The 26,813-nt window shown below is 34.0% G+C and overlaps 2 protein-coding genes across 2 annotated transcripts in view; both read left to right on the top strand.

The window, feature by feature from the left end:
- On the top strand, window positions 1-10,105 carry SCARB2_1 (Lysosome membrane protein 2). Its single transcript, XM_051210084.1, has 2 exons — window positions 1-2,229; window positions 3,563-10,105. The coding sequence occupies exons 1-2, from the start codon at window positions 1,198-1,200 to the stop codon at window positions 4,118-4,120; spliced, it is 1,590 nt and encodes a 529-aa protein (XP_051075578.1). The 5' UTR covers window positions 1-1,197; the 3' UTR covers window positions 4,121-10,105.
- A 4,155-nt stretch (window positions 10,106-14,260) lies between these two features.
- The window catches only part of MS3_00010254 (uncharacterized protein), a gene marked incomplete at both ends in the record, with an annotated part of 42,522 nt that continues 29,969 nt past the window's right edge, over window positions 14,261-26,813 (top strand). Inside the window, 7 exons of the mRNA XM_051218612.1 lie at window positions 14,261-14,330; window positions 14,368-14,431; window positions 14,467-14,647; window positions 17,172-17,286; window positions 20,575-20,759; window positions 23,410-23,565; window positions 24,922-25,083. Coding sequence (XP_051075577.1) covers window positions 14,261-14,330; window positions 14,368-14,431; window positions 14,467-14,647; window positions 17,172-17,286; window positions 20,575-20,759; window positions 23,410-23,565; window positions 24,922-25,083 — 933 coding nt within the window. The remainder of the gene's footprint in view (window positions 14,331-14,367; window positions 14,432-14,466; window positions 14,648-17,171; window positions 17,287-20,574; window positions 20,760-23,409; window positions 23,566-24,921; window positions 25,084-26,813) is intronic.

Here is a 26,813-nt window from a genome sequence, read left to right as displayed (position 1 = left end):
CATCAATTGGTTGCTATTTAAACATTTAATCGATAAGATGAAATTACAAAATATGAGTTTTGGGGATCTATCGTCCCCAACAATGTCACATTGTCTTTGTTGGGTAACGGCCTCACCCAGGACAGTTGAATTCCTTTGGTCACAGCTTGTCAGTAGAACTCCAAGAATTACATATAAAAGCTAGTCAGTAGTGAGCATATCGGAATTATCAGTACAGAGTTGTGGAGATTGTTGAGCTATGATTGAGATCATGAACCGATCAACGTTCGTTTGTTGAATACGCATAAATTTGCAAATCCGTCACCGTTCTTGTTGGGATATTCAGAAAAATATCCCAATAATTATCCTGTTAAGTCTAATGGTGTCCTTGGACTTTAAATGGACATCTCCTATTGATCAATATTTATTTCACTTGTCAAATATTGTACAAATGTTATTTTCTATTTTATGGCACAATATGGCCTGCTTGATTAGTATATAAACAGAGTATGTCTGAAATATAATGATTCATATCTCAGAGGCTGAGACTTGGATTCTGGACTCAACTGGCTGGTCTAGACAGGGAAGCGGGACCAATCAGATTTCTAGGCCGTTCTTACTTATCTTACGCGTCTTTGAATCGATCGGTAATTCGCTAACTTCCAATCAGCAGCATCTCACGTTACAACAGTTCTCATTCGTTTCGCCCAGTCAGTCCATGTAGTCTCATGACATGTTGATACCTGGTGTTGTTCATTCCGACTTTGGCGTTTAAGTCTCCTATCAGGATGGTAATGTCCTTTCCTGGGCACTTATCTAGAATTCACTGAGGCCTCTTATTGACTTGGTCATTATGATCCTCATTGCTGTGTAAGTGGGTGCTCCACTGACGATATCCTTAAGCTTACTTATCTTTGTCTTTGAATAGTAATTACTAAGTACACCTTTCAACAGATCAATAATACATAACAGTCAATTATTTACATTCACTGTACTGTAAACATTTTATGACAACTTGTATTTTATTAATCATTAAATACAGACATTAACAGTCCTGATATTGATGTCAGTTAGTTGTTCATTAATTTTTGATTGGCTTATTGTTTTACTTTACATATTTAACGATCGGTTCATAATATTTCAACTGACCTGTCTGCTATAACCAGTATAACAACAGTCTATAATAACATTAGAGATAAAAAGTCATTTTTCAAAACTATGATGTTTCATACGTGTTTAAAGTCTATCATCTTCTTCAGTATATTATTATTTGCTTCATTATTATCATTATGTATATTATATCCTATTCTTTGGCTATTAATCACTAGAGAAACACGTTTAAATCCAGGATCAACTATATACACTGAATGGTCAGAACCTTCAATACCTATTTATATACAATTTTATTTTTTTAATTTAACAAATCCAATTGAATTTCAATCTGGTCATAAACCTCATCTTAAACAATTAGGACCATATACATATCTTGAAAAACGTATGAAATTCAATATTACACAAATAAATGAAACAATTACTTATCAAGAAATAAAATGGTATTATTTTGTTCCAAATTTATCAAATGGTACAGAAAATGATATGATTACAACTATAAATCTTGCTTATATAACCATAGCAACTAAATTCAATGAGTTGCCATGGTTACTAAGTAGAATTATTGAAGAAATTGAAAAACATTTTCATGAATATTTATTCATTAAAAAACCTATAAAACAATTATTATGGGGTTATAATGATGAATTATTAACATTTATATCAAATTATTTTATGAATATCACAACAACTATTGGTTTATTCATTAATAAGAATAATACATTCAGTGATTCTATTACAATTAATAATGGTTTATATAATCATAAACTGATTGGTGAAATTATCAAATATAATGGAAAGGATAAATTATCTTATTGGAAAACATCTACAGCGAATATGATTAATGGTACTGATGGTTCATTATTTCATACCTTTTTAACTATAAATGATAATCCTTATATATTTGCATCAGATATATGTCGTTCTATACAATTTACTAGAGATTCTATAGTGAAATTCAATCATTTACCAGTTTTCAAATTTATTCCCATGTTAGATACATTTAAATCACCGAAATATTATGAAAAAAATAAAGGATTTTGTTTAGATTGGCCTAATTGTTATGATGATGGTGTATTAGATATGTCATCATGTCAACCTGGTATACCAATTGCTGTATCACAACCACATTTTCTTAATGTAAGTTGAAATTTATTGTATTGTTTGAATGAATTTTAAATATTTATATAAACTGAATTTTCTATCTTAGGAAAACACTATAATTCGAGTCTCTCGGGGGACTGGATCGTAGATGTGCACTGCTGAGGAGTCCCATACTAGGACGAAATGGCCGTCCAGTAATTCCAGGTTTTCCATGGTGGTCTAGCTTCAATTGACTTATGATTTCACTCAGTGAAATTTGTAAAATCTCCACAAAACCCATTCTGATAATAATTCATTTAGTTTTGGTCAACTATGGAACTAGGGTCACAGGAAACTTGTACTAGAGTTCAAGTTGTACTTTGTTTGATAAGCTAACTGTAGGTTATATAAATATATATATATATATATATATATATATATATATATATATATATATATATATGTCGGTCATAGATAGATTAAATGAAAGATAGTAAACTGTTATATGATAGAAGGGGATTTTGTGGATATTATATCAATTCCATTAGTTGGGATTATGAGTCAGTTGAAGCTAGACCATCATGGAAAATCTGGAATGCCGTTTCGTCCTATTGTGGGACTCTTCAACAGTGCGTATCTACGACCTCAAATCGTGAGGTTCAAACCCAGGACCTATCAGTCTTGAACGTAAGAGCTTCATCATAATAGGATGAAACGGTCATTCAATGCTCCTAGGTTTTCTATGGTGATCTAGCTTCAATTAAGTCATGATCTCAACTATTGAAATTAAAAATATTCATCAAGTTTTCTTGAAAATTATTTAAACATTAGTTATATGATCCACTTATTTTCTGTGTTTATTGTTAAAGCACTTTGATATGGATTTCTATACTGAATGAAGTTCAGACACAAGATTGTTTTGTCGTATTTATTCATAATTAGTTGTATACAATTTCTATCCATGACACAAAATTGAATATTTTGTATTAATTTCTATGTCAATTTTTATTACAAACTAATATCAACTAGTGAATTATTAAAAGATAATTACTAATAGATCAACTTAAAAGAATGTATAGGATTGTGGAGATGATAAAGTTTATGATTGAGATGATGAACTAATTGATGCTAGATCACCTATTGTAGTACTCCTTATCAGTGAGCATCTACAATCCCGCTTCGCGAGATTCGAACTCAGGACTAATGAGTCTCGTGAGCGAATGCTTAACCTCTAGACTTCTGAGTCCAAATCCAACACTGTTAATGTCCAATTTCAATCAATCCGTGAAATTATTCAACCATCTTTCATTGTACTGAGGTAGATACCTGTCACTTTATTGATTATATTTATTTACTTAAATATTTCCAATTATCTTTGTTTCATAAATAGGCTAATCAATCTTATCAGAATGCTATTGATGGATTATATCCAACAGATGAGCTCAATACAATGATTTATATAGAACCAAATACTGGTTATGTTATTAAAGCGGAAAAAAAACTTCAAATGAATATCTTTATTAAAAATAATCAAAATTTTCAACAACTTGAAAATATTTCCAACATTTTATTACCAATTATGTTTATTAATGAATCGATTGAATTAAATCATACTGTAATCAATCAATTACATAATATATTAATACAAAACCCATACATAGCAACAATTATATTATTGATTATGATTACATCATTTATATTGATTATAGGTTTTATTATTTCATTATATTTTTATCAAACTAATAGAAATCCCCCTGTGTATACACGATATATTAATGATGAAGATAATAATCAGGAATATGTACAGACGAATAGTACTTCTGTAGAGAATATACAAAGTAAACAAGAAGAGGAAAAAGAAGAAGAAGAAGAAGAAGAAGAACACCAACGACAACGAGAAGAGGAACGAATAATAAGGGCGAATAATCAACAAAATCTTGTAGTTTAATCCATTTATTTTAATGATATTCTAAATATAATTGAATGAAGCACAGAATAGATTTGATCTGATTTGATTGTTTAAATGTTATATATATATGTATACATCAATATATACCTGTTTGATGATTTCGATTATTCTATCTTGAAGAAGTTGGAACCAGTTCTGATGGATAGAATGAACAAAATCCTGTAACATGATTGATCCTTCTAATGATTTCAAATAATAAATATAATTGAATGAAGCACAGGATAGATTTGATCTAATTTGATTATGAAAATGTTATATACATATATATATATATATATATATATATATATATATATATATATATATATATATATATATATATATATATTTAATGATTTTGACTGTTCTATCCTGAAGAAGTTCAGACTAGTTCTAATGGACGAAATCAACAAAATTCTATAGCTTGATTAATCCATTTAATGATATCAAAATAATAAACATCGTCAATGTCATTGATATGTTATCATATTTTTCTTTCATTTAAATTTGATTATTCCATATTCTTTTTATAATATGGATTTATATAAATAAATAGTCAATGGATATAAACAGTTATTTATACAATTGCCCATTTATATTTCATATTCTTGTTTCTGTTTGTTTGTTTGTTTGTTTTTCTACTTTACTTTTAAATTTATTGGTATTGTGAACCGCGACGTGGCTACTCTAATTTCTAACGACTGACCAGCTTCAAATATCCCAGTACGACCTCAAAACTGTTCCCCAATCTCCAATATATCAGAACATGAACTGCAGATGAAAATTGTTTATGGGGTCAGGAGAAGAATAAAAATAAGAATGATACTTTACAGACAAATGGATATTTATACAGTTAGGACTACTGTGAATATTGACCGACAAGAAAATGACACGTGAAATAAATATTCACCAGTAGGAAAATGACACCATTTCACGTTCAAGAATAGAATTAGGCTTAACAGGATAATTTTTGGGATATTTTTCTGAATATCTCAACAATTGGGTACATTCAAATTAATCATTTTATTAATATCAGAAGGGGTTTTTGTGGATATTACGGTAATTTCAATAGTTAAGATGATGATAGTTTGATAGGTTCTGGGTTGGAATCTCGAGAGGCTTAGATCATGGATGCAAACTGCTGAGGCGTCTCACAACAAGACGAAACGACCATCCAGTACTTCTAGGTTTTTCATGATGGTCTAACTTCAATGGATTCGTGATGTTAATTATTGAAATTCATTTTATTAATGTCAAACAGAATTTGTTTCATTATTCTTATTGATGAAATTTATAAAACAAACAATAATTGGACAAGAAGTGGATATTTAGCCTGATAAATGGGAAATTAGCATAAAACATAGTGTTTTAAAACAATCAAAAATAAGTGTCATCGTCTATGTAAGATTTAACTGGTTAACGTTTCCTAACCAGGTCGCGAACCCCATGCTCAACCCCCCCTTTATCAGGCTTGGTGCCGGCAGTAGCCCCAGAGGGGCTTCAGGTGGAGGTGTAAGATTTAATTATTTAAAATTTTACCTCTGGCTGGATAGATTTTTACACTCAAAGTTAGGATCAGAAAGGTTTTTTGTGAATAATACAGTAGTTTTAATAGGTGAGATTATGATTCAATTGAAACTAGACCATCATGAAAAACCTGAAAGCACTGGATGGCCGTTTCATCCTATTGTTGAACTCCTCAGCAGTGCGAATCCAAGATCTCACCTCGCAAGATTCCAACCTAGGACCTATTGGCCTTATGCGAGATCGCTTAACCTCTAGACCACTGAACTGGAACCACATACTACGACGAAACAGTCATCCAATGCTTTCACGTTTTCCATGATGATCTAACTAAAATTGACTCATGAATTCAACTAAATAAATAAAAGTTAACTATCAAATAAATCTTAGTAATATGAATCTGTAATTGTACAATCACACAATCATAATACATTTTTCGATCAAAGTTCAACAAATTAAGCTTGTTATGTAATATGAGAGGTGATCTAACTATGTATTATTAATAATAATAAGCCGACATATGTTATACAAATAATATATTGAATGATATAAAAAAATGGATGAATAATTGAATGAATTATGATACGAAAAAAAGAAGAACAAGTGAATCAAATCAATAGTTAATAAAATAATCAATAATTGAAATTTTAAAGTTCATCTTCAATTTTGTTTTCTTTTCTTTTCTCGATGATTTACGTTGACTCTTTAAATGGATATACACAATTGATGATGAAAGTACAATGAGAATGTGTACACATCATCTAACTATCTGAACAAGAGATTTGTTTGGTTTATACAGATCAGTTAAGGGCTTGAATATATCCTTTAAAGTTATGTTCTCCGCCTGAGGTTCCTCTGGAGCTACTGCTGGTCCCAAGCCTGGATAAACGAGAAAGGTTGGGTACGGGGTTAGAGATCCCATCTCATTGAAAACTAACTCGCTAAAAAACATTAGCCACAAGCATGTAACATGATTGAACAGCTCACTGACTAAATCTCTTTTTTAAGATTATATAGTGGTTGGAGGTAGTCAACAGGAAACCTTGGACCTGGGTTTCGTGCTACTTGGCACTCATCAGCAAGGTGTACCTATAATCTTGAGGGAGCTGGTGCCCCCTGGCGGATTCGATCACATATCACCCAGCTTCACAGTCATTGACGTTACTACTGAGCTATCCGGGCAGCGACCAACCTCCTATAGGACTGACACGTAATCACAATTGATTGATCACTGGGTAGTGACTAAAGTCATGTGTGTCAAGTCCTTATTAGTGCAGATCGAATGCTATCTTTTGTAGCTAATTGAACGGAAACTATTACGATTAAAGGTTTCAAACATAGAGATATGAACAACTATCCGGGAAATTTTTTAATTCGTTAAAAATTGTTGTCTTTTATTAATCCATAACTTTGAACTAAACCTAACATTAGTTAAGATTTCTCTGATATAAAGAATATATGCTAGTCTTTTATTTAATGATTGAAACGTTGGAATCATTTAGATTTCGATCGTTTAAAAGATTCAAATATATTTTGTTCACATCTAATAACTTCTATGTACTCAGTCACTTAATTTCTATAAAATTGAACTAATCGTTAAAATTTCAAAAAGTGTCCATAGAGATTAATACTATCGTGACTTGTTTAAATATCTGAGCTACCTGTTCCTGGTATCTGACTATTTCAATAAGTTATCTTTTGCTTGTTTGTTTGAACACTCTTAAATACTAATTTTGGCAAATCTGTTATCTTTTTAGAAGTTTTAAGCAATTAGTCCATTTTGCATATTTCGATAGAACAATGAAAAGATGGAGTTGATCAGAAAATTGTGATTTATTTACTCTATACATTTCTTACAATCTGCTCACACATATATTTGTCAAAGTATTTTATATGGAAGTTAACAAGGGTCAATGAAATGAAGGTTCAAGTAAACAAAGTAGAAACTGTAAATTATAGAGAGAAAAAACTAACGTCGTTTAGAAAGAATAGGAGATTGTTTCATTATCCTAGGCCATAAGGTGATATACGGATTATTAGGGGGTTTTAATTTATAAATAGACTGGGATTCAATAAACCTGAGAATTAGTCCTTGACAATTTCTATACCAAGTTTTAAAAGCTCTACTGATGTCAATTCTGTGACCCGTTTCAGTTATGTACTTTGCTATCGATGAACATGGTTTTCTACTTTCAACGTTTATTGGAACATTTGACATTAACTGATACTGAACCCATTTAGACACATTTTCCATAACCCTTGATTAGAATGTTTTGATTAATCCTCTCTATGTATGTGTGTTCACACAAACATGTGAATTGATCAATGTAATGGGATGTGACGTCATCCTTCATACATTGTGTAGGTCTATTTGAACCATAGCCTTAGTTCTTCAACTCAAAAGTGCTTTAGCAGCATAATACGTCTACTCAGTAACCGCTTTTGGTTTCTACCTAACAACAATGCTGTTAGATTCACATCTAATTGGTACGTACTTACGTCAGTTACTCCCCGTAAAGGAGTATAGGCCGCCAAAAAGGATTCTCAGTCGAACTCTGTTCTGTGCAATACTTTCAAGTTGTTTCCACTTGCTATTTATCCCTTTCATGTCTGCTTCAAATTCTCGACGCAATGTGTTCTATGGTCTTCATCTTTTCCATTTCCCTTTACGATCCGAAATTATGAGTACAGATGTTATAAAACGTCAACAATCTGTGTCATCCTTTACTTCACACCATTTTGTTACTAGATGGTCTGATACAAACCACTTGTAAGAGACAATCTTAGCCTTGCTTTCATCAGCTCAATATATTTTGCTGCTCGAATAAGATACCACTGACTGAGAAAGTGAAGAGACTTCTGTTGTTACCTAGTTAGAAAGCTGGTGAAAGCTATACCAGGAATTTGAGTACTAACAATGAGGAAAATGAGAGTGATGCAAGTTCTGTTTCAGGGGCTGCCTAACACTCGACTGCAAAACGTGAAAAAGGAGAATCACCTTTGGAACGAATAAGGATGGTTATATGTGGTGTTTGAATTAACTAATGATTCTTTTGTACTTGTTGAATGCTCGATTTCGAATTCTAAATACAGTACATTCGTTGTGCCTGTGTCTTCTTAATTCAATTGCGTTAATCCTGGAATTCCTAATTCATACTATAATTAGAATACTATATTGGCGTCGCGAAGGAGCCTGCAATGGAAAAGTTAGATATTCATTCAACTTCGGAAGCTTTTGAAGATTACTTTGAAAGGTTCGAAATCTGGGCTATGACCAAGGAAGATGATGAGGATGTTAATATTGTGGCACACTTCCTCACATTCATTGGAAAAGAAGCATACAGCTTATTAAGAACTCTGGCTATGCCGGAAAAACCCATTTCGCTTTCTTATACAGCTCTCAAGGATCTACTGCTAGACTATGCTCAGTATACAAATTTCAAATGTCGTAAAGGAGGAAGATTTCGTAAAATGATTCATGAGGATATAAAAAAGTCCACTACATTACTACGTCATCTCAACCTAGTGCATACTCAAGGTTATGCAGACAATTCATTGAATTTGGATGCAGTTCACGAGGATGGGGACAAGTTTGGTCAGTGTTTGTCCTGTTGCAAGTTCCACTCTTCTAATTCATGTAAATTTCATAATTCTAAATGCTTCAAATGTCGTGATATTGGACAAGTTCAGTCAGTTTGTAATGCTAATGTTCATCTTACTGCAATTAATATTAAATCTTGTAATTCTGATTCTACTGAGTCGAGTATTCATGATGATCATTTATCTTTATCAACGATTTCAAAAGACAGTGCAGAGTCATATGGCAGTTCAGAGTTAAATGAAATCCAGAATTCTTGTGAGACAACATTTCCTAATCAACCGATTTATCAGAATTCTCATGCTATTGTACCAAGTATGACTTTTCCTAATGATTCACATATTTCTAATGAAATTACTTGCAATTCTGAGGAAAATATGTTAAATGAATGTAATCATGATCGAAAACCTGATGTGGTTTGGATAGATGCTGATTTCTCTAACGATCCTACGCTCTGCAACGACAGTCCTGATGAATTTCATGAGAATATTTCAGAAGAATCAAATCCTGATGTCATATCATATATTACCTATCCTCATAATGTATTTGATCTTCGTGAAAAACCTGCCCAATGCGAAGCACGAGTACTAAGTGACCTCGAGTTTTATTATATTTCGGATGATTTCATATCAACTGCTGTTTACTCTTATCACAAAAACAGTTCTAATGTTTACTCTAAACAATGTGAGATATATGTTTTAAATGAAGCCACATTATTCATAACTTGGGAGTATAAAGATCCAACATTATTTCGTGGGTGGGGATAGTGTTGAAAAATCTATGGTTCGAATTCTAGATATTAATGATTTCATTACAAAACCGACATGTTGATTGTATACAATTCCAGGTGAGTCTGTTCCGATTTCGTTTGTTAATTCCTATACTAATGAGCACTTTCTAGATACTACAAAGTTTTATCTTATACAATGTCGGACAGACTCAGGATGAACTTAACAAGAAGACGTACAACCGATTACAAACACTTATACTTCTATTTAAGCTGTGGCGGATGTGGTGTTTGAATTAACTAATGATTCTTTTGTACTTGTTGAATGCTCGATTTCGAATTCTAAATACAGTACATTCGTTGTGCCTGTGTCTTCTTAATTCAATTGCGTTAATCCTGGAATTCCTAATTCATACTATAATTAGAATACTATATTATATCACTAAATGTCACTGATTTTGACTCCAATTTCGAATCTGAAAGCCTATATAAAACCATCAGCTTTCCAAATAGTCCTGATGTGACTGGTCAGAGTGAAGAGAAGAGAACAGAGGTGAAGGAACTAGGAAGAAAAAAAGGTCCTTTCGACAACGCATGGCCGACTAGACCAGTCTTTTCTAGGGTCTATTTTTCAATCACAGTATACTCGTCTATGGTTCCAAAGTCTGGCTGGATTTAACCGCAGAGTAAACAAAGAAAACTTGACGTTTTCAAACATTTTGGGCGAGACTCTAATTTACGGATGATCTTTGAACGAATCTTAAGCAACCTTGAGAAATATTAGCCAATCAGCAAACAGTCAGTACACAGTAAAATATATGTTATACAAAACGAAGGAAATAAAGTAGATACACTTCTTATACATGGTTCAAAAACTTGTCAAGGTTAGAAAGAGGTTCAGAGGTTCTAAAATCGTAATGCATGAAGCATAGAAAATCATCCATACGGCTACATAATAGTCGACCTCTGGAGCCATGATAAAGTCTCAAAAACCCTCAGTTTCGACCACATAGTTTCAATATTATTTATGTGCACTCCGGTTGTTGAGTGCACAAAATGCTTCTTGTGGACAACGATACGATGCACATAACCAAGCCTATGTAGGAGACTACGCTCTCCAAACATCTATATATATTGTAGTACCTGCCTGCAGCCAGGGTTATTTGTGCTTTTATCATCCAGTTCGCAATAATTTTCGTAATTTGCCTTAGTAATTATATAAGGGGTTTTCATCACGAACTGACACCAGCTATAATGCCAGAAAGTTGTTTAGCCAAATTGATGGGAGGCTTTCGGCTTAAAATCCGAGACCTATTATCTTATACCTGAGTGATTCGTCCACAAATTATACTCTCGCCGTTTCATTTGTTATAGCTGCTCGATCATCACGTTTTGTACGAAACACCCTGTGAACCGATTGTACGTCAGCCTTAAGCACTGAAGTTGGATCCGTAACCTTGAAATCTCTAAAACGCCTCTGATTGACTCGTCCATAAATTAGAGTCTCGCCACATTTTGAGTAATAAAACCAAATCTAAGAACACAGAGCAGAAACTTAAATGCGCACATGATTTGGAAAGGGTCTAGATGTTTGTTTTAGAGTTTTACTAAACAATTGTACAGATGTTCAGATAGAAAATTTGATAAGAATAGACAAAGTTACTGAAGAAAATGTTAACCCATACCGTGTGAACTTCTCAGGGCGGTCCTAGGGTAGAAGGTACAAATGAACCTTTTGTTATTAAGTAGTCAATATAACGTTAACATTCGAGTGAGGCTTGATATTCCTTTAGTGTTATGAGCAAAATTAGATGCGACTCCAGCTGAACTAGAAACTTGTCGACAGAACAGCGGAAAAGACTCTCGTTTCATCGATTTTTGGGCGGTCAGATCTTGCGAGCAAATGCCGATTGCTGAATTTAATTCATATATCATATATGTTTAGTGGCCCGTGGATCTGACTCCTAAATAGTACGAATGTTTGTTATCGCCTATTCTCGTATATAATCGTCGACTTAAATCACGTTAGCCAATAACGGAATTAAATAAGTCGGATAACGAGAATTGACTTGTGAATACATGTATTTTGTATATGAAGCGAATGAGACAGAGCAAAGCAAAATGACACGCAGGGGAGATGGCTGGGAAGCCAACTCCATTTTAGTCAAGTGTTACTCAATATTTATAGTCAGACAAAGGTAAGCTACAGACATACAGATACGTGATTAATGGGATATGAAGAGTATACACATATACGCTCATGTAAAAACAGTGAAGAGCGATAAGCGAATAATTAACAAGATCAGCATATGACTCAAGTAGGATGAATAGAATGGGATGTCCGAAAGCTAGAATAAGGTATATGGGCTTAGGATAATAACTGACGCTACATATGTTACTAAAATTTATTTAATTTGTGACCCTGATGTAATATTGTAGTCTAAGTATTTGAGATGCTGCTTTGTAGCTCGCGTTAGGGACTTGATCAGAATAGACTTCACCGAAATGTGTAGAGAGCAAATGTAACTGCCATAAAGGAATGAACTGCTGCAACGGAATGGCCGGTGGTCAACTGAAGAAGTATGGCCTATATTTAGATGAACTCAATTACGTCACAATCTATACTACGCTTGGTGTCACTGTAAGTCATAGGATGTTTTGATACTGACTTACTGTAAAGATGTCGTTGGTATTATTATTTCTTAACGTTTCCCTCTGTCTCGAACTGATCATGTGAGAGGACATTCTAAGAAAGTTCAGAAGCTGGGATTAAACAGCTTATAAATGCAACTAAATTTTTCCACGTCAAGTAGTGAGTTGTCTAAGTTCTCCATCGAGACGTCAGCATATCCTGCTGATTTACTCAAAACAAGATTGAGTCTACAAGTTACGAGAAACTGCGAAGCTTAGTACAACTAAATTGACTACCTATACTCATCACAGAATTCTGAGGTAGCTTATCCATCAATGTCCTTATCTAGCCTCGATCTCACGTAAACCTCACATCTGAGTCTTTTTCAAAAGACTTTCAACTTGTGGGGGATGTCTAACTTTCCTTAGATGGTTGGTCTTGGAAGACTAAAATGTTTTCCCTTAAACCCTGCACATTCCGTCTAAGAATGTCACTAACACTTCAAGAAGCGCTTCCACTGAGTATAATGCTTACAATAATTGAAATCAAACTTTTCATCAAATGTTGAATATTTGGTGGGCTTCTACATTGAGTAAAGTTGTAAAGCCACGTCTGTTTAACAGTATTAGGGGCACTGTTAAGTCACGACTAAAAAAACTGCGTGCTGCAATCAGCAGCTGCCAAATGTTTGCATGTATCATGGTTTAACATGGACACGTTTCGTTATTTATATACCACCTGTGTGTTGTATCCCAGCAGCTGATCTACCTCTTATTAAGGAAACTAACACACTTGGGCATGTTCAACTTCTGGGAACAAAATTAGTGGAAGGTCTCTCCAAACTTCCTCATGATTAACACTCAAATCTCAAAATTTTCCTCTTATCGTATTATAACGAGCGAGGTGACCTTATTTTAGCGCTACGTATCTTTATTTACGATTTACTTGGTAATACGTCTTATCCCTTCGCTACCTCCAGCATTATTAATCTTCGAAGCTACAGCAAGGAGAGGTGAAATTATAATTTATGGACGACCTTTGAGGGATGCTAGACTGACCTTTAGGATATCCACTTAACTACTGGGGTCAAACGAGGGTTAAAGCTATGTATGAGGAATTGGAATTATAATTTACGGCTGATGATTAAGGTCAGAAACTAGATTTCTGGTTTTCATCATGAACTGACATCAGCTATAACGTCAAAGCTATATTTACCGAAATGGATGAATGAATTTCGCGCCAATATTCAAGATCTGTTATCTTATACGTGAATGGTTCATCCACAAATTATAGTCTCTCCCAAGAAGGTTTATAAACAGCAATCTAACAAGCTTATAGTTGGGATCCGCTTTATCATCTAGTGGTTAATGACTAGAACGCATTACTTACAAAAAGTGGCATCCATCCCATCAGTGAACATTTTCAAGGAGAAGCTGAATCTTTGGTGGAAAAGAAACAGTGAGGATTGAAATAGGACCATCTATCTACTATCCTTAATTTTTGAAGACTGAAGCTGAATCAACTTTCAAGGTCATTGTTGACGGATTGGTTTACATAATGCCATGACGATTTGTAGCACTATTTTGAACAGACGAACCTAATGTTTCCAAGCGATTACAAGTAACAAAAAAAAGAAAACTTGGTGAAATTTTTTCAATGATGCGAAATAGCACCTCGATTTCTATTCGAACGCCTATGCGTTCTAAAAGTTTTTCTCCTCATCGATCGCGTGAGTGGTGATAAACTTTAATTTGTTTTGATTATAGTAAGAAAACATGCAATCGAAAAATATGGAAAAGCAGTAACAGGGTTTTCACTTGACACCTCATCGTAAGTAATTATACCTGCTTGTCGCAGCTTCATAGAGATCTAGAAACAAATTACCGAACTATGAGGAACTTAGAAAATGAATATATTAAAAGTCTGCAACAACAGATTTATCTTTTGGAGCTTGAGAACAACTATATTCGACATCAAGCCGCCGAAGTAATGGATAAACAACCTTTGATGGTTTGTGAGGCATCTAATTCCCTGAAAAAGCTCAAAGTACGTGTGTGAATTATTGGGTGCTATATACTCTATCTGAATAACTCACTTTTAAATTACATTGGTTGCTTAACCTTTAAGTTTGCATTAATAACAACAGATCGTGCACTTATTATAAGTTTTGAATTGTAGGTGGTAGTGATTAGGTTTGCCTAATGTATCTCTACGTGCTTTCCGAAGATGAAAGCATCTGATTTAACCAAATGCCATTACCCTTTAACTTGTCCATAACTAACACATTACTTAAGACTCATCCATGAGTCATGGATACAGTCAAACTAAAACCTTTTCTCATTCCCCTGGTCCAAAAGCTTCTAAGATGTGACCGACAAGACTGGCTAATTCTAGAGTAATTACAGATTTTTAGATTGTGGTTAATGTGTGCCACGATTTCACAATATGCAAACGAATTCGGACGCCATTTTCGTTTATTGTCAGACAGCAAAGTAATCGAAACTTACATTTTATTTTAAATAATGTTTTAGATTTAAGAATAGGCCCTGTATGTTGATATCTATAAGACAATGAAGATAATTTCAGTACAATTTAATGTTTAAGTGAAATGAATGATTATGTTTGAAAATCAATTCAGAAACTGGAATATAATTCGGCTTAGGTGAATAAAGTACAGCTTGATAGAAAAACTTTCAAGTTTTAGTTTTGGAAGGATAGGAGGGTGATTAGCTTCTGTCAGCCCTGGCGATGGCTGTCCCTCGATGATCCAACGTTCTTATTAATGAGTTGCCAAATGTAGGTTTAACCACGTGTTGCAATGAGGAGCTATACTCATTAGAGATCAGCTGGGAAAGTCAGTAGTCAGTTGACAACTAAATGGTCTTGGACTCGCAAAATGTTTCAGGGTGTCTTCATAAATTCTCTGTTTTGAAAAACTAAAAAAGTAAGGGCACGTCAGTTATAAAATTAGTTTTAAATAATTTGAAAACCTTTATCAAGTCAGATCTATTTTCTCTATATGACGGGAGAAGTGATTTTAGTTTAGCCAGTATTTTGTCATAAGGTAAGTTTGCGGCTCCGGTGATCAACTTAGTTACCATTTTTTGGAACTTTTTAACAGCTAACTGACCTTTCCTAGTCAGGTGCAGTCAGTCAGTCAGTAACAACGTAGAACTTCGTACGTACGTACGTACATTAGTTCGAGTTGCCACACTACATTAGCACAGAAATTATTATTATTATTATTAATGGCTTTATTCAATATTACCTTTTTGGTACAATATAGAATTCTCAGCAGTGGTCGATTCAAATCCCGTAGCGCTAGATGTAGTAAAATTATAAGCTGTAATCAGAAAAATTAGGGTTTGAAGATGTTATTCAAGGAGCGTAATTCAGTGAAATAAATTTAGAAAGGGAAAGAAGAAAAAGACATGAAGAATTCAGAAGATTAGAATTTGGGAGAACACAAAGAGTGGATGCACTTGCGCCATTGCAAACGATTTTGAGCCATGTCATTCAGGGTCTCTAACCATCGGTTGCTATCATCTCGCGGTCCCCAACCAGGTAGTCTACACCTACGAACATGGCTCAGTCCACTTGTCAGTGACTTCATGGACTTGTGCCATGTTTTGGTCTGGCCGCCCCTAGCTTTCTTCCAACCTACTCCTATACCACTGAACATCGCACGTCGAGGCAGTCGGTCGTTGGGCATGCGTAACACGTGTCCAAGCCATCTCAACTGATGAAGTTTCACTACGTCATCAATTGATTTGCCATCCTTACCTAGTACCCGTTTCCTAACAACTGTGTTACTTACTCGATGGTCCCAGGATATACGAGCAATATTTCGAAGACACCTATGATCAAATATTAGTAACCTACGGATATTCTCTACTCTTATCGGTCATGTTTCACTGCCATAAAGTAGGACGCAACGAAATGCTGCACAGTAAACACGTCCGTTGGTCGATAGACGGACATCTCGCCTACGCCATGAATGAAGCAAGTTGGCGCTGATTGTTTCTGTGTAATACCCGTGTTAAGGAGGAATAAAGGCCGTATATAAAGTTTAAAACATCTTGGCATCTTCACGACTAAAGGCTCTTCTTATTGATTAGGGTTTCTAAAACGTGAGCATTTATTGTATCGCAGTGTGAAGTGGGTTTTAAGTCTTGGCTAAAAGTGACTTCAAGATCCTTGTGTGTACCTGAATAACGGGCAACTCAACACTACTTATCGTACATACATCTTTATATAGGTGATCATTATGCATCACTATGCCCTTGAGAGCGTTTATTAGCAGCTGATAACTTCCGGGTTATTTAGATGATTTATGTAGGTCATTTTTAAGAGCTAAACTAGCGAAATTTTTGTCGTTATTTTTATTTTTATATCGTTGACATATAGCAAAACTCTTGATGGCAAGGTAGTAGGAAAGTAATTTACAAACAACACAACTATCAGTATCACAATATTTTGTGAACTAGCTAATTTAACGGACATTGAAATGATGTGGTCTAAATTTTGGTTTCTGGATGTTTTGATTTGATTTAATTTTATTGTAACTTAGGAAATGCAAGAAAGAACTGACGGTTTGAAACTTGAAATTCATCGTAAAGAAGCTCACATAAGCATATTGCAACAGAAATTAAATCGTTGTGAAGAGAGTTTACGGGAAACCTTATGTGAGTTGCCAAGGTATTCTGTTTCAGTTCCTACAAGTGATGAGTGCTGAAGTTTTATCATATAATTCCAACATATCATTGAATAACAAATATCAAGTTTATATTATAAGCATTTTATCTCATATCGCTTCATAGTTTCAGTTTTTTATCACCAATGACCCAAAACTAATCACTGATAGACAATCCGACCCACGTTGTATTTGTAATACTACCATGATAAAACGTTTACAGATTCCTATGATTTTGTGAACAAAACGTTTATCTTAAATACTTTGGCGTCAAGCACAAAGAGATCTCACATTGTTCAACCGTGTTATTATATATATCAGTAAGGTATTAAAGAGGGTTTCTTTACAGACAGATGTAAGCCGTAAACCCATTGAAGGGTGAGTAACTTTTATCTACTATCACGTTAAAAAAACAGGTATCGTACTCATTAATTGGTAATATCCCCTTAATCTTCAACATGATTGAACTTCACAAATAATCACTTCTTAATGCGAATTCGGAAATGAGTGTCGAAGTCAGTTTCCACTGTTCATATCGTTACTAAGTGAAAAGTTGTTTTTTGTGGGAACTGTGAAATACGACATTCGTTTGCACTAGGAATTATCCAAAGTCATTGAAATATGAATTTTGTCCTAATAATCTAGAGATGTCATGCTAGTTAGGATAGTCTTGTCTTCTGAACTTGATATCGAGTGCAACATTGGGTACACAATGCCAAAGTATCTCAAACAAGAACGAAACGGCTCATACTGTCTGGTACCATATCAAGCCCCCATGGGTTGTTCTAGCTTTACCTCAAGTCACATTTTGACTTTATTATTCGCTTTATAACTGTTTTTAGATAAGCACATGTGTGCTCATTGCTTAACCTACCCATCATATGTCTGTAACTTATTTTTATCTGACTATAAATATTGAGTCACACTTTACTAGAACGAGTCGGTTCACTTACATTTTTTGCTTGGATTCGTTTTTCTTATTATTCTAGATGTTTGTCTATATAGACGAGTGTTTGAAATAAATTCCTCCAACGTTACCCATATTTGGCTTCTTGTTACTGCTGCCACACAAACGGGGCTAGCCTAGTTAATTTACGGAGTTAAATGGAGAATTTATGCACATAGCACATTCGTACGGTCAAACTGGGATCAGATACTTGGCTACAAAAAGCTGTAAGATCATCATACTAGATAAAGGCTGCGACAACCCACTCTTTAGTAAAACGTCTTGGTTTAATCTGACGCCGCAGGTGAAAGCACTTAAAATTATATGACATACTCCAACAACTTCTTATATTGCCATTTTGTAGAAATAAAAGGACATGTAATCATATTTGAATACTCAGCATTATGTTAGTGTAAACGTTAACTGACTTCATACAACTGTAATATGTATTGTACAGTACAAGAAAATGAGCGCATATCAACAAAGTTTCCTAACACTTTCTTAAAAATTTTGAAATACGAATGTTTCTGCTTCTTCAATAGTTACAAATAGAAACTATAAAAAATAAATAGATACTATGCTGATAGGATAACCTTGGGCATTCATAATGTGGTTAACATTGATGAGGTTATCTTTTGTTCGTTTGTTTCATTGACAAAAACACTTTCAGCCAAGGAACCCGATCTTTATAAGGTTTGTTGTTCAGTAAGAAAAACCCCTTTATTGTATATTTCCCCACTTATTTTACCATATTCACATCCCATTTCAATAGAGGACATGTGATAATATTGTATATTGAGAAATGAAGGCAGGTTCATAGCTTAAAGTATTAGGTTACCTTAATGTTATACAGCATTGAGAGTTAGTACTATAATTGTTTTTATTTTGTTTTTTCGAAAAATGTATTATAATATGAATATAATTATGAATCTTATTTTAATGACAAATGTAACTATAGTAATATCTTACTTGAATGAACAAATTATTATCAACACCGTACATTTTGGTAACTATAGCAACATGATAAAAGTGTTTAATCATGTGCTTATAGTTTAGATTGAACTTTAAAGATTTCACATGTTTATTATAAGATAGACTAATGTCACTGATGCATTTATTTGTATAAAGTAATGTAAATTTAATAATCGAATTCATGAGTCATTTGAAACTAGACCACCATCGAAAACTTGAAAGCAGTGGATGACTGTTTCGTCCTATAGTGAGACTCCTCAAGCAATGCGCATCCACTATCCCGCTTCGTCAGATTCGAACCTAGGACCTGTGGAACTTGTGCGAGAACGCCTAGCCTCTAGACCATTGAGCCGGCCGGTATCCAACGGTGTTAATGTCTAACTTCAACTAATCCACAAAATTGGGCGATGCATCCACCATTGTATTCAGTGAGTTACTATCTCACAACAGATCCGGTTGAAATTCACTGGTCACTGCTTCTCACTAGAACTCCAGGAAATACCTCTTGAAGCCAGTCACTAGAGAGCATATGCTGATTGATATCAGAAGGGGTTTGGCAGATAATATTGTAATTTTAACAGTTGAATTCGTGAGTCAACTGAAGCTAGACAACCATGGAAAACCTGGAAGCACTAGACGGCCGTTTCATCGTTGTATGGAACTCAGTTATTTCAAGAATTAGCAATCCATACTTACAAACCTGCAAGAAACAAACCTAATATATTGAGGGATCTTGGAAAGAGCCAGAAAAATTTAGGCCAAGCATTTAAAATTCACAGATTTTGCATTTCTAACAATATTTCAACAGGTAACAAAACCTACCTTCGGAAAATGCTGACATATTAGCATGAAAATAATTATATAAACGTGTGGCTCAATTTTGTGGATTGGTTGAAGATAGAGATTAACACCATTGAATACCAGCTGACTCAGTGGTCTAGAAGTTGAGCATTCGCGCGCGAGAAATGAATTCGAATCTCACAGTGAGAGGTCGTGGATGTACACTGCTGAGGCGTCCTATTGTAGGACGAAACGGTCGTCCAGTACTTCCAGCCTCTCCATGGTAATCTAACTTCAATTAACTCATCATCTCAACTATTAAAATTGCTATAATATCCACAAACCGCCTTCTGATATTCAATGGTTATATTTGTTTGAAATAGGCGCTATTCCATTGACTCGTATTACAAAAGATGGAATAAGAGTGAAGAACAACACTCAAGGTTAACACAAAGTTACAATAGTGGATATTTAAAATGTCATTCAATTGAATATAGTGTATAATTATGAATCATTATTAGTTAATCAATGTTGTGTGTTCTTCTTTTCATTTGATTTGGATTACTAAATTCCTTGAATTAGTATATCATGATAAAGAAAAAGATGAATTAACACGTCAATGTATGACACTTCGAGGTGAACGTGAATTAGCATTACGTGAAGTTTATCAAAAAGATGAACAAATAAAAGAATTACAATATCAATTATGTAATCAAAAATCAAATATAACTGCTATGGAAATACAATTAGATATTCTTAGAGCTAAAGTAAGTTGAAAGTTCTGACTATACTAGAGAATAAGTTGATGTTTTTGATGGAATTTTTGTTCTCTGAGCTGGATAGTCTGATTGTGGAGCTTTCATTGTTCTTTTGAACGACAATATCAGCAGCATAAAATTCAGGTAGAAGTGATATATTCGAATTTCGCCACATATGGTTCACAGTTTGTCATGTACACTTCGGTGTTGATTGATTCTTGTTGAGCTTGAACTTGCCATTGTTTAATTCTTTGTTTTGGTTGTATCTCCCATTAATTTGATTTTTGTTTCTATATTTTTGTGCATAATTCTCCTCATCAGTCGATAAATTGGGTCAATTTCAATGTGCTTGTTGATTGCTGATTGGCCTAAGTGCCAAGCTTGTAAAACTTCCCTAGTGTTTTTGGAATTGCCTCTATCTAAGATTTCCACATATTTCTAGTCGTATGTGTGTCCGCAGATGTCCCCATACATTGATATAAGTGAAGATATGCCATGGTGTTTGACTGCTTATTGATGTTCATGCAGGCGAAGATGAGCAGGGAGTCCGCTTTGTCCGATGTAGTGTTTTTATTCGCAGTTGGCACAATTTATTTTGTAGATGATATTTAGTTTGTCTTCTTTTGCCATTGCATCATTTGGTTTAGTTTAATGTTTTTTTTCCCCTGAATATTACTGTAGCCAGTAGCATTCAGATAGTCAACAGATAAAACCGTACAGCTTCAGCTGGAATCAGACAGTTAAAAAATGTACTATTCTCGATTTATTTATTTGAAATTATCAAGCTAAATCTTGGTAATGACACTTATAAAGTCTCTTGTGAAAGATTGCAATTAGTGTAATCTTAATGTTACTTACGCCTGTTACTCCTAGTGAAGGAGCATAGGCCGCTCACCAGCATTCTCCATCCAACCCTGTCCTGGGTAATGTTGACTGTTTAAAGGAAATTTACAAGAAGCCGTTGCTCAAACTTTCAACTGCTAGAAAAGCAAATCTTCAATTAAATGATGTTCATTGAAGAAGTTATGCAGGTTCTCTAGTCACAGAATATACTAAAAATTTTGTTTTGGTTTTGAATAACTTATTGTATGAGTGAGATATCTAGATTAATAACCATTAAAGACCAGATAGTAAGCTCCTAATGTTAGATAGCTCATGATATAACAATGGTTACGAATAACTACCAAGTGATCTTATAACTAATAAACCAGAATAAGCCTTTGAAACGATTCAATTTATTCAACCTCATGAGTTTCTAGAAATAGGAGCCTAATTTTTTCATCTGAAAACTAGAAACTGTCCGAAGCACAGATATCACTCAAAACCAACCATGAAAAACTCCTGGGTGCTGTGTGACAAGACATCGCACTGATTATTCAAAATGATATCCGAAAATAATCTCATAGATACTCTAAGGCTTTTTAACGTACTATTCATTGAGCTGGATGGTTTAGTTGTGATGTATTAAATTGATGATGTTCAGAGGAACAACATTAGTTTTCTAATCAAACTATTTAGTTCAAAGAAATCAACACAACCGAAATTATCAGTACAGGGTTGTGGAGATTAATAAATCATTAATTGAAATCTTGAACCGATTGATGTAAGACCACCATTGAAAACCTGAAAGCACAAGAAGGCTGGTTTGTCCTATTGTGGGGCTGCTTAGCATTGCGCATCCACTATCCCGCTCGCCAGATTCGAACCCAGGGCCTTCAGTCTCGTGCACGAACGTTTACTACAACTGAAATGATCTGGCTTTCTATCGTTTTATAATCTTTCAGAACATAAATTATTCTTTTCAGATTAAATTTTTTATAGCTTAATATCTGTAGTAATTTACATTTACTGTCTTTCGTTAAAAAAGTTACGTAATCACTTTCTTTCGATCATGTAAAAAGTTGTTTAAATCAAAGTTTGAGCAATTTTTCCGGTTTGTCAACTCAATGATATCTTGTACTCAATGTATTGTACACTTTTAACGATCCCATAAACCCCTATTCTGGTGTGCGTTACTTATACGGACAGATATAAATAGTATATATTAAAGATTGGAAGTAAGATTTTCACTGATAGAAGAGGATCATGAAAAGAGAAACAAAAGCAACAGTTCAATGATGATTTTACTTACTTACGTCTGTTACTCCCGATGAAGTAAAAGCTGCTGAACAGCATTCTTCAACCAACTCTATCCTGAACCTTCCTTTCTAGTTCTATCCAATTGTTGTTCATTCTTTTCATGTCTGTCTCCATTTCTCGACAGCATGTGTTCTTTGGTCTTCCTCTTTTCCTTTGACATTCAGGATTCCAAGTGATGGCTTGCCCTGTAACACAATTGGATGCTTTCTTCAATGTGTGTCACTGGTGATTTTACAGCATGTAAAGATTATCATTAACTCATAGATAAAATAATGTTTAAACATAAATTATCATGATCATGAGTTAGGTTGGAAGCAATGATTAAAATATCATTGAAAACTTGAGAGATTCTTTGAATAAAGGAATCCATTTCGGGAACCGAAAAGTTTTTCTCATACTCATATACTTGAAGATGTTTTGCTTACATTACAGCTACTGTTTGTTCTTCTAGAGGCTTTAAACTATTTTCTCCTTATAAATATAACAAATGCTTCATGATTTTTACTCTTATCATTATTAGCTTGATGATGAAACAAAACGAGCAAATGATCTAGAAAGATCTTTAATTGAAAGTCGTTCACAACTAGTTGAATTCAATACAATATTAAAACAATTAGAAGTTCATTATCAACAAAAATTAAATCGTGTACAATCAACACCACAGAATGAATTTAAGGTAAGTAATATTTATTATAGAGGTTAAGCGTTTGTACGTGAGACCGATAGGTTCTGAGTTTGAATCCTTTGAGCAAGATCGTGGATGCATACTTCTCAGGAGTCCCATACTAGGACGAAATGACCGTCCAGTTCTTCCTGGTTTTCCATAGCAATCCAACTTCGAATGACTTATGGATTCAACAATTAAATTCTCTATAAATACTACGTTTGTTTTCCAGATAATCACAAGCTTCATTGTTTATAATTATATTTCAAAAAATAAAGTGAAGAGATATAACTTCAAGTGTGCTCAATACAAAAGTCAAATATAGTTACCATAACTCATTAGCAACATCATTTATTGAAGAAGGATCAACTATCCCATTGTGGAAAATATGTTGTAATAATGAACGCCAGAAACCATGTAAAAAACGTTTAGTAGTGTTACTTGGAATTGTTGTTAGCTAATTGTAATCTGGATGGAATTAAAAAGATCGATGAATCAATACAAAACAATTCCATCATTTAATAGACATGGTCAATCAGTATCAACATGGAACTTTGTACGTACGTAGATCAGTTCAAGTTGCCTTATTACATTAGCACAGAGATACAATTGTCGATTCAAATCTCATAGTGGTAGAGATGTTATTCAAAGAGCATGTATAATGTTTTGGATTATTTGCATTATAGCACGAACTAAGAGTCCCAGAATTAACGCAATTGAATTAAGAAGTAAGACGCAAGCACAAGCGAATGTATTGTACTTGGAATTCGAAATCGAGCATTCAACAAGTACAAAGGTATTATTAGTTCGTTCAAACACCACAGTATAATACAGTGAAATAAATTTGTAAAGAGAAAAAAAGAAAGAGACATGAAGAATTCAGAAGATTAAATTTTGGGAGAACACAAATCGTGGTTGCACCTGTGTTATTGTAAACGATTTTGAGCCATGTCATTCAAGTCTCTAACTATCGGTTGCTATCGTCTCATGGATTCCAATCAGTAAGTCTACACCTACCAATATGGCTCACTCAATCCACTTGTCAGTGACTTCATGGATTTGTACCATGTTTTGGTCTGACCACCCCTAGCTTTCTTCCAACCTACACCTTCACCATAAAACATCGCTCATTGGGGCCATCAGTGGTTGAGCATGTATCAGCCATCTCAACTGAAGACGTTTCCCTAGTTCCCTAATTGATTTGCCATCCTTACCTAGTACCCGTTTCATAACAACTGCATTACTTACTCGGTGGTCCCAAGGTATACATTTAATAGACATAGTATAACATTAATTGTGTACTACTTAAATACTGACTAAGTAGTAAAATTTATTTGTATTGCTTTTTCTTTCTGATTTTCTATCTAGGATAAAATACGTCATCTTGAACAAAAATTAAGTGATGCCTTCCTGAGATCAGAAAATGATCGGTATATAAAGGATAAACAAACTGATAAGAATGATGTACTTTTAAAAGAAAATCTACATTTAAGTAATGAATTGGAAAAGTTAAGAAAACTAGCCGAAGAAGTATGTTATATTCATTTATGAATGATAATTTAATTGATAATCACTAAATAGTACTCCATCAATTTAGTAGGTAATAGAGTCTTACTAGAACCTTTGAAAGATTACATCGAAAATTTGATTGAACTCAGTGAAATCGCAGTGGAATCCAGGACGCACATTTCTTCTTCTTTGGGACTCATCAGTTGTATGCACATGCATCTCAGAGTTGATATTCACTCTTGGACTCGAACCCATTTCCGTTCGCTTCAAATATCATCTTTGCTTTGAATGCTTGTGAATTAAGGCATTACACACAGTATGTATAAATGCTAATAAGAGACTGATCACTTGAAGTCCTACACATTAATGGGAAGATTCAAGTAAACCGATTAAATTCATTACTTATTTTTGATGGCTTCACATTAAAGCTATAATTGGTTAGAAATTAAGCGAAACACTAAACAAAGTGACAAACTTTAACTTATAAACTCATGGATCATAATAAACAAGTTAGTATTATTAGAGAGAAATCAGTGTTCACCTAAGACCCATATGAAATACAGTGGAGGTGAATAAGTGATTAAAACACTTAACTTCCAACTGGTATGGAACAGGTTCGAATCAAGCTCTTCCTACTTTGATTTAGGCAGCCGGGTAGTGCTGCAAGCCATTACACACAATACGTACCTCAAAGTTCAGCATATAAATTTGTACTTGGTACATGTGTTAACCAATCATATCATGCGATCGAAAGTCCTTGAAGGGAAAGAAGAGGAATGTAGAACTTTACCAATACTTACTAATGGACCACCTTACTCACTTGATGTCTTTTCTATATTTTTTCCTACAGCGTTTTTGATTGATAACTTTACCTACAAACACTAGCTTGTTAAGTTTTGAACTTCGATTTCGGCTGAAGTTTCTCGTTTATATACTAAGTGTCTTCAGTATTATTATTACTATTTAAATAGATAAACATTGGCACAAATACATATGCGCCACATAAATCATTCTATTTGTGTGAGGGCTGGAATATTGCCTGAGCGCCCAAACCGAAACAGGTGGTTTTCTTAAAGTATAGATTTTCCGAATCACCTTCAAACCACACTATCAGTGTTAATCAGTGATAACTGTTATTGTTTAAATCAAGGCAGATGCACTTATGTGGGAGAATGAAGTTAAAAGCTGGGACCTAGTGGTTGAAGTTCAAATGCTTTAATCACTTACTATGCTGATTTTAATATTTTATCTATATATATATATCTATATATATATATATATATATATATATATATATATATATATATATATATTATATATCAGAAGTATAAGCTCCATTAAATTTGATAGACTGATGGTCAGTTAGTCAGTCAGTTAGTAATAACGTAGAACTTTGTATGTACGTATATCAGTTGGAGTTGCCATACCACATTAGCACACAGATACAATTGTCGTTTCAAACCCCGTAGTGGTAAGGTGATGGTTGGACTATGTAACACTTTTATGATAAAAAAAAATGAATACAAAGAGCTATTGACATAGCATTTAATGAAAAGTTAAAAATAATTAGAGGGTAAAAATCCAAGGTAGTTGGATAACCAAAGTCCATGACTAAGGAACAGATGACACGGTTTGAGACTGGTTACAATTGATGAAATGTATTTATTCCTTAACTTCCTTTAGATTTTGAGTCCCAATGTTATTCGATATCTTCCATTTATTCTGTTTAAACTACTAACTTTATTTTTTAG

The sequence above is a fragment of the Schistosoma haematobium genome, chromosome 1, assembly GCF_000699445.3.
Source record: "Schistosoma haematobium chromosome 1, whole genome shotgun sequence".
In the NCBI taxonomy this organism is placed as follows: Eukaryota; Metazoa; Platyhelminthes; class Trematoda; order Strigeidida; family Schistosomatidae; genus Schistosoma; species Schistosoma haematobium.
Note: the sequence above shows the minus strand (reverse complement) of the source record. Positions and strands in the feature narration are given on the sequence as shown.

What these genes read in the sequence shown, in the direction of transcription:
- SCARB2_1 (XM_051210084.1), top strand. Translation starts at nt 1,198, where the DNA reads ATGATGTTTCATACGTGTTTAAAGTCTATCATCTTCTTCAGTATATTA. An exon ending in CACAACCACATTTTCTTAAT is followed by an intron (nt 2,230 to 3,562) that starts GTAAGTTGAAAT and finishes TTTCATAAATAG; the next exon opens with GCTAATCAATCTTATCAGAA.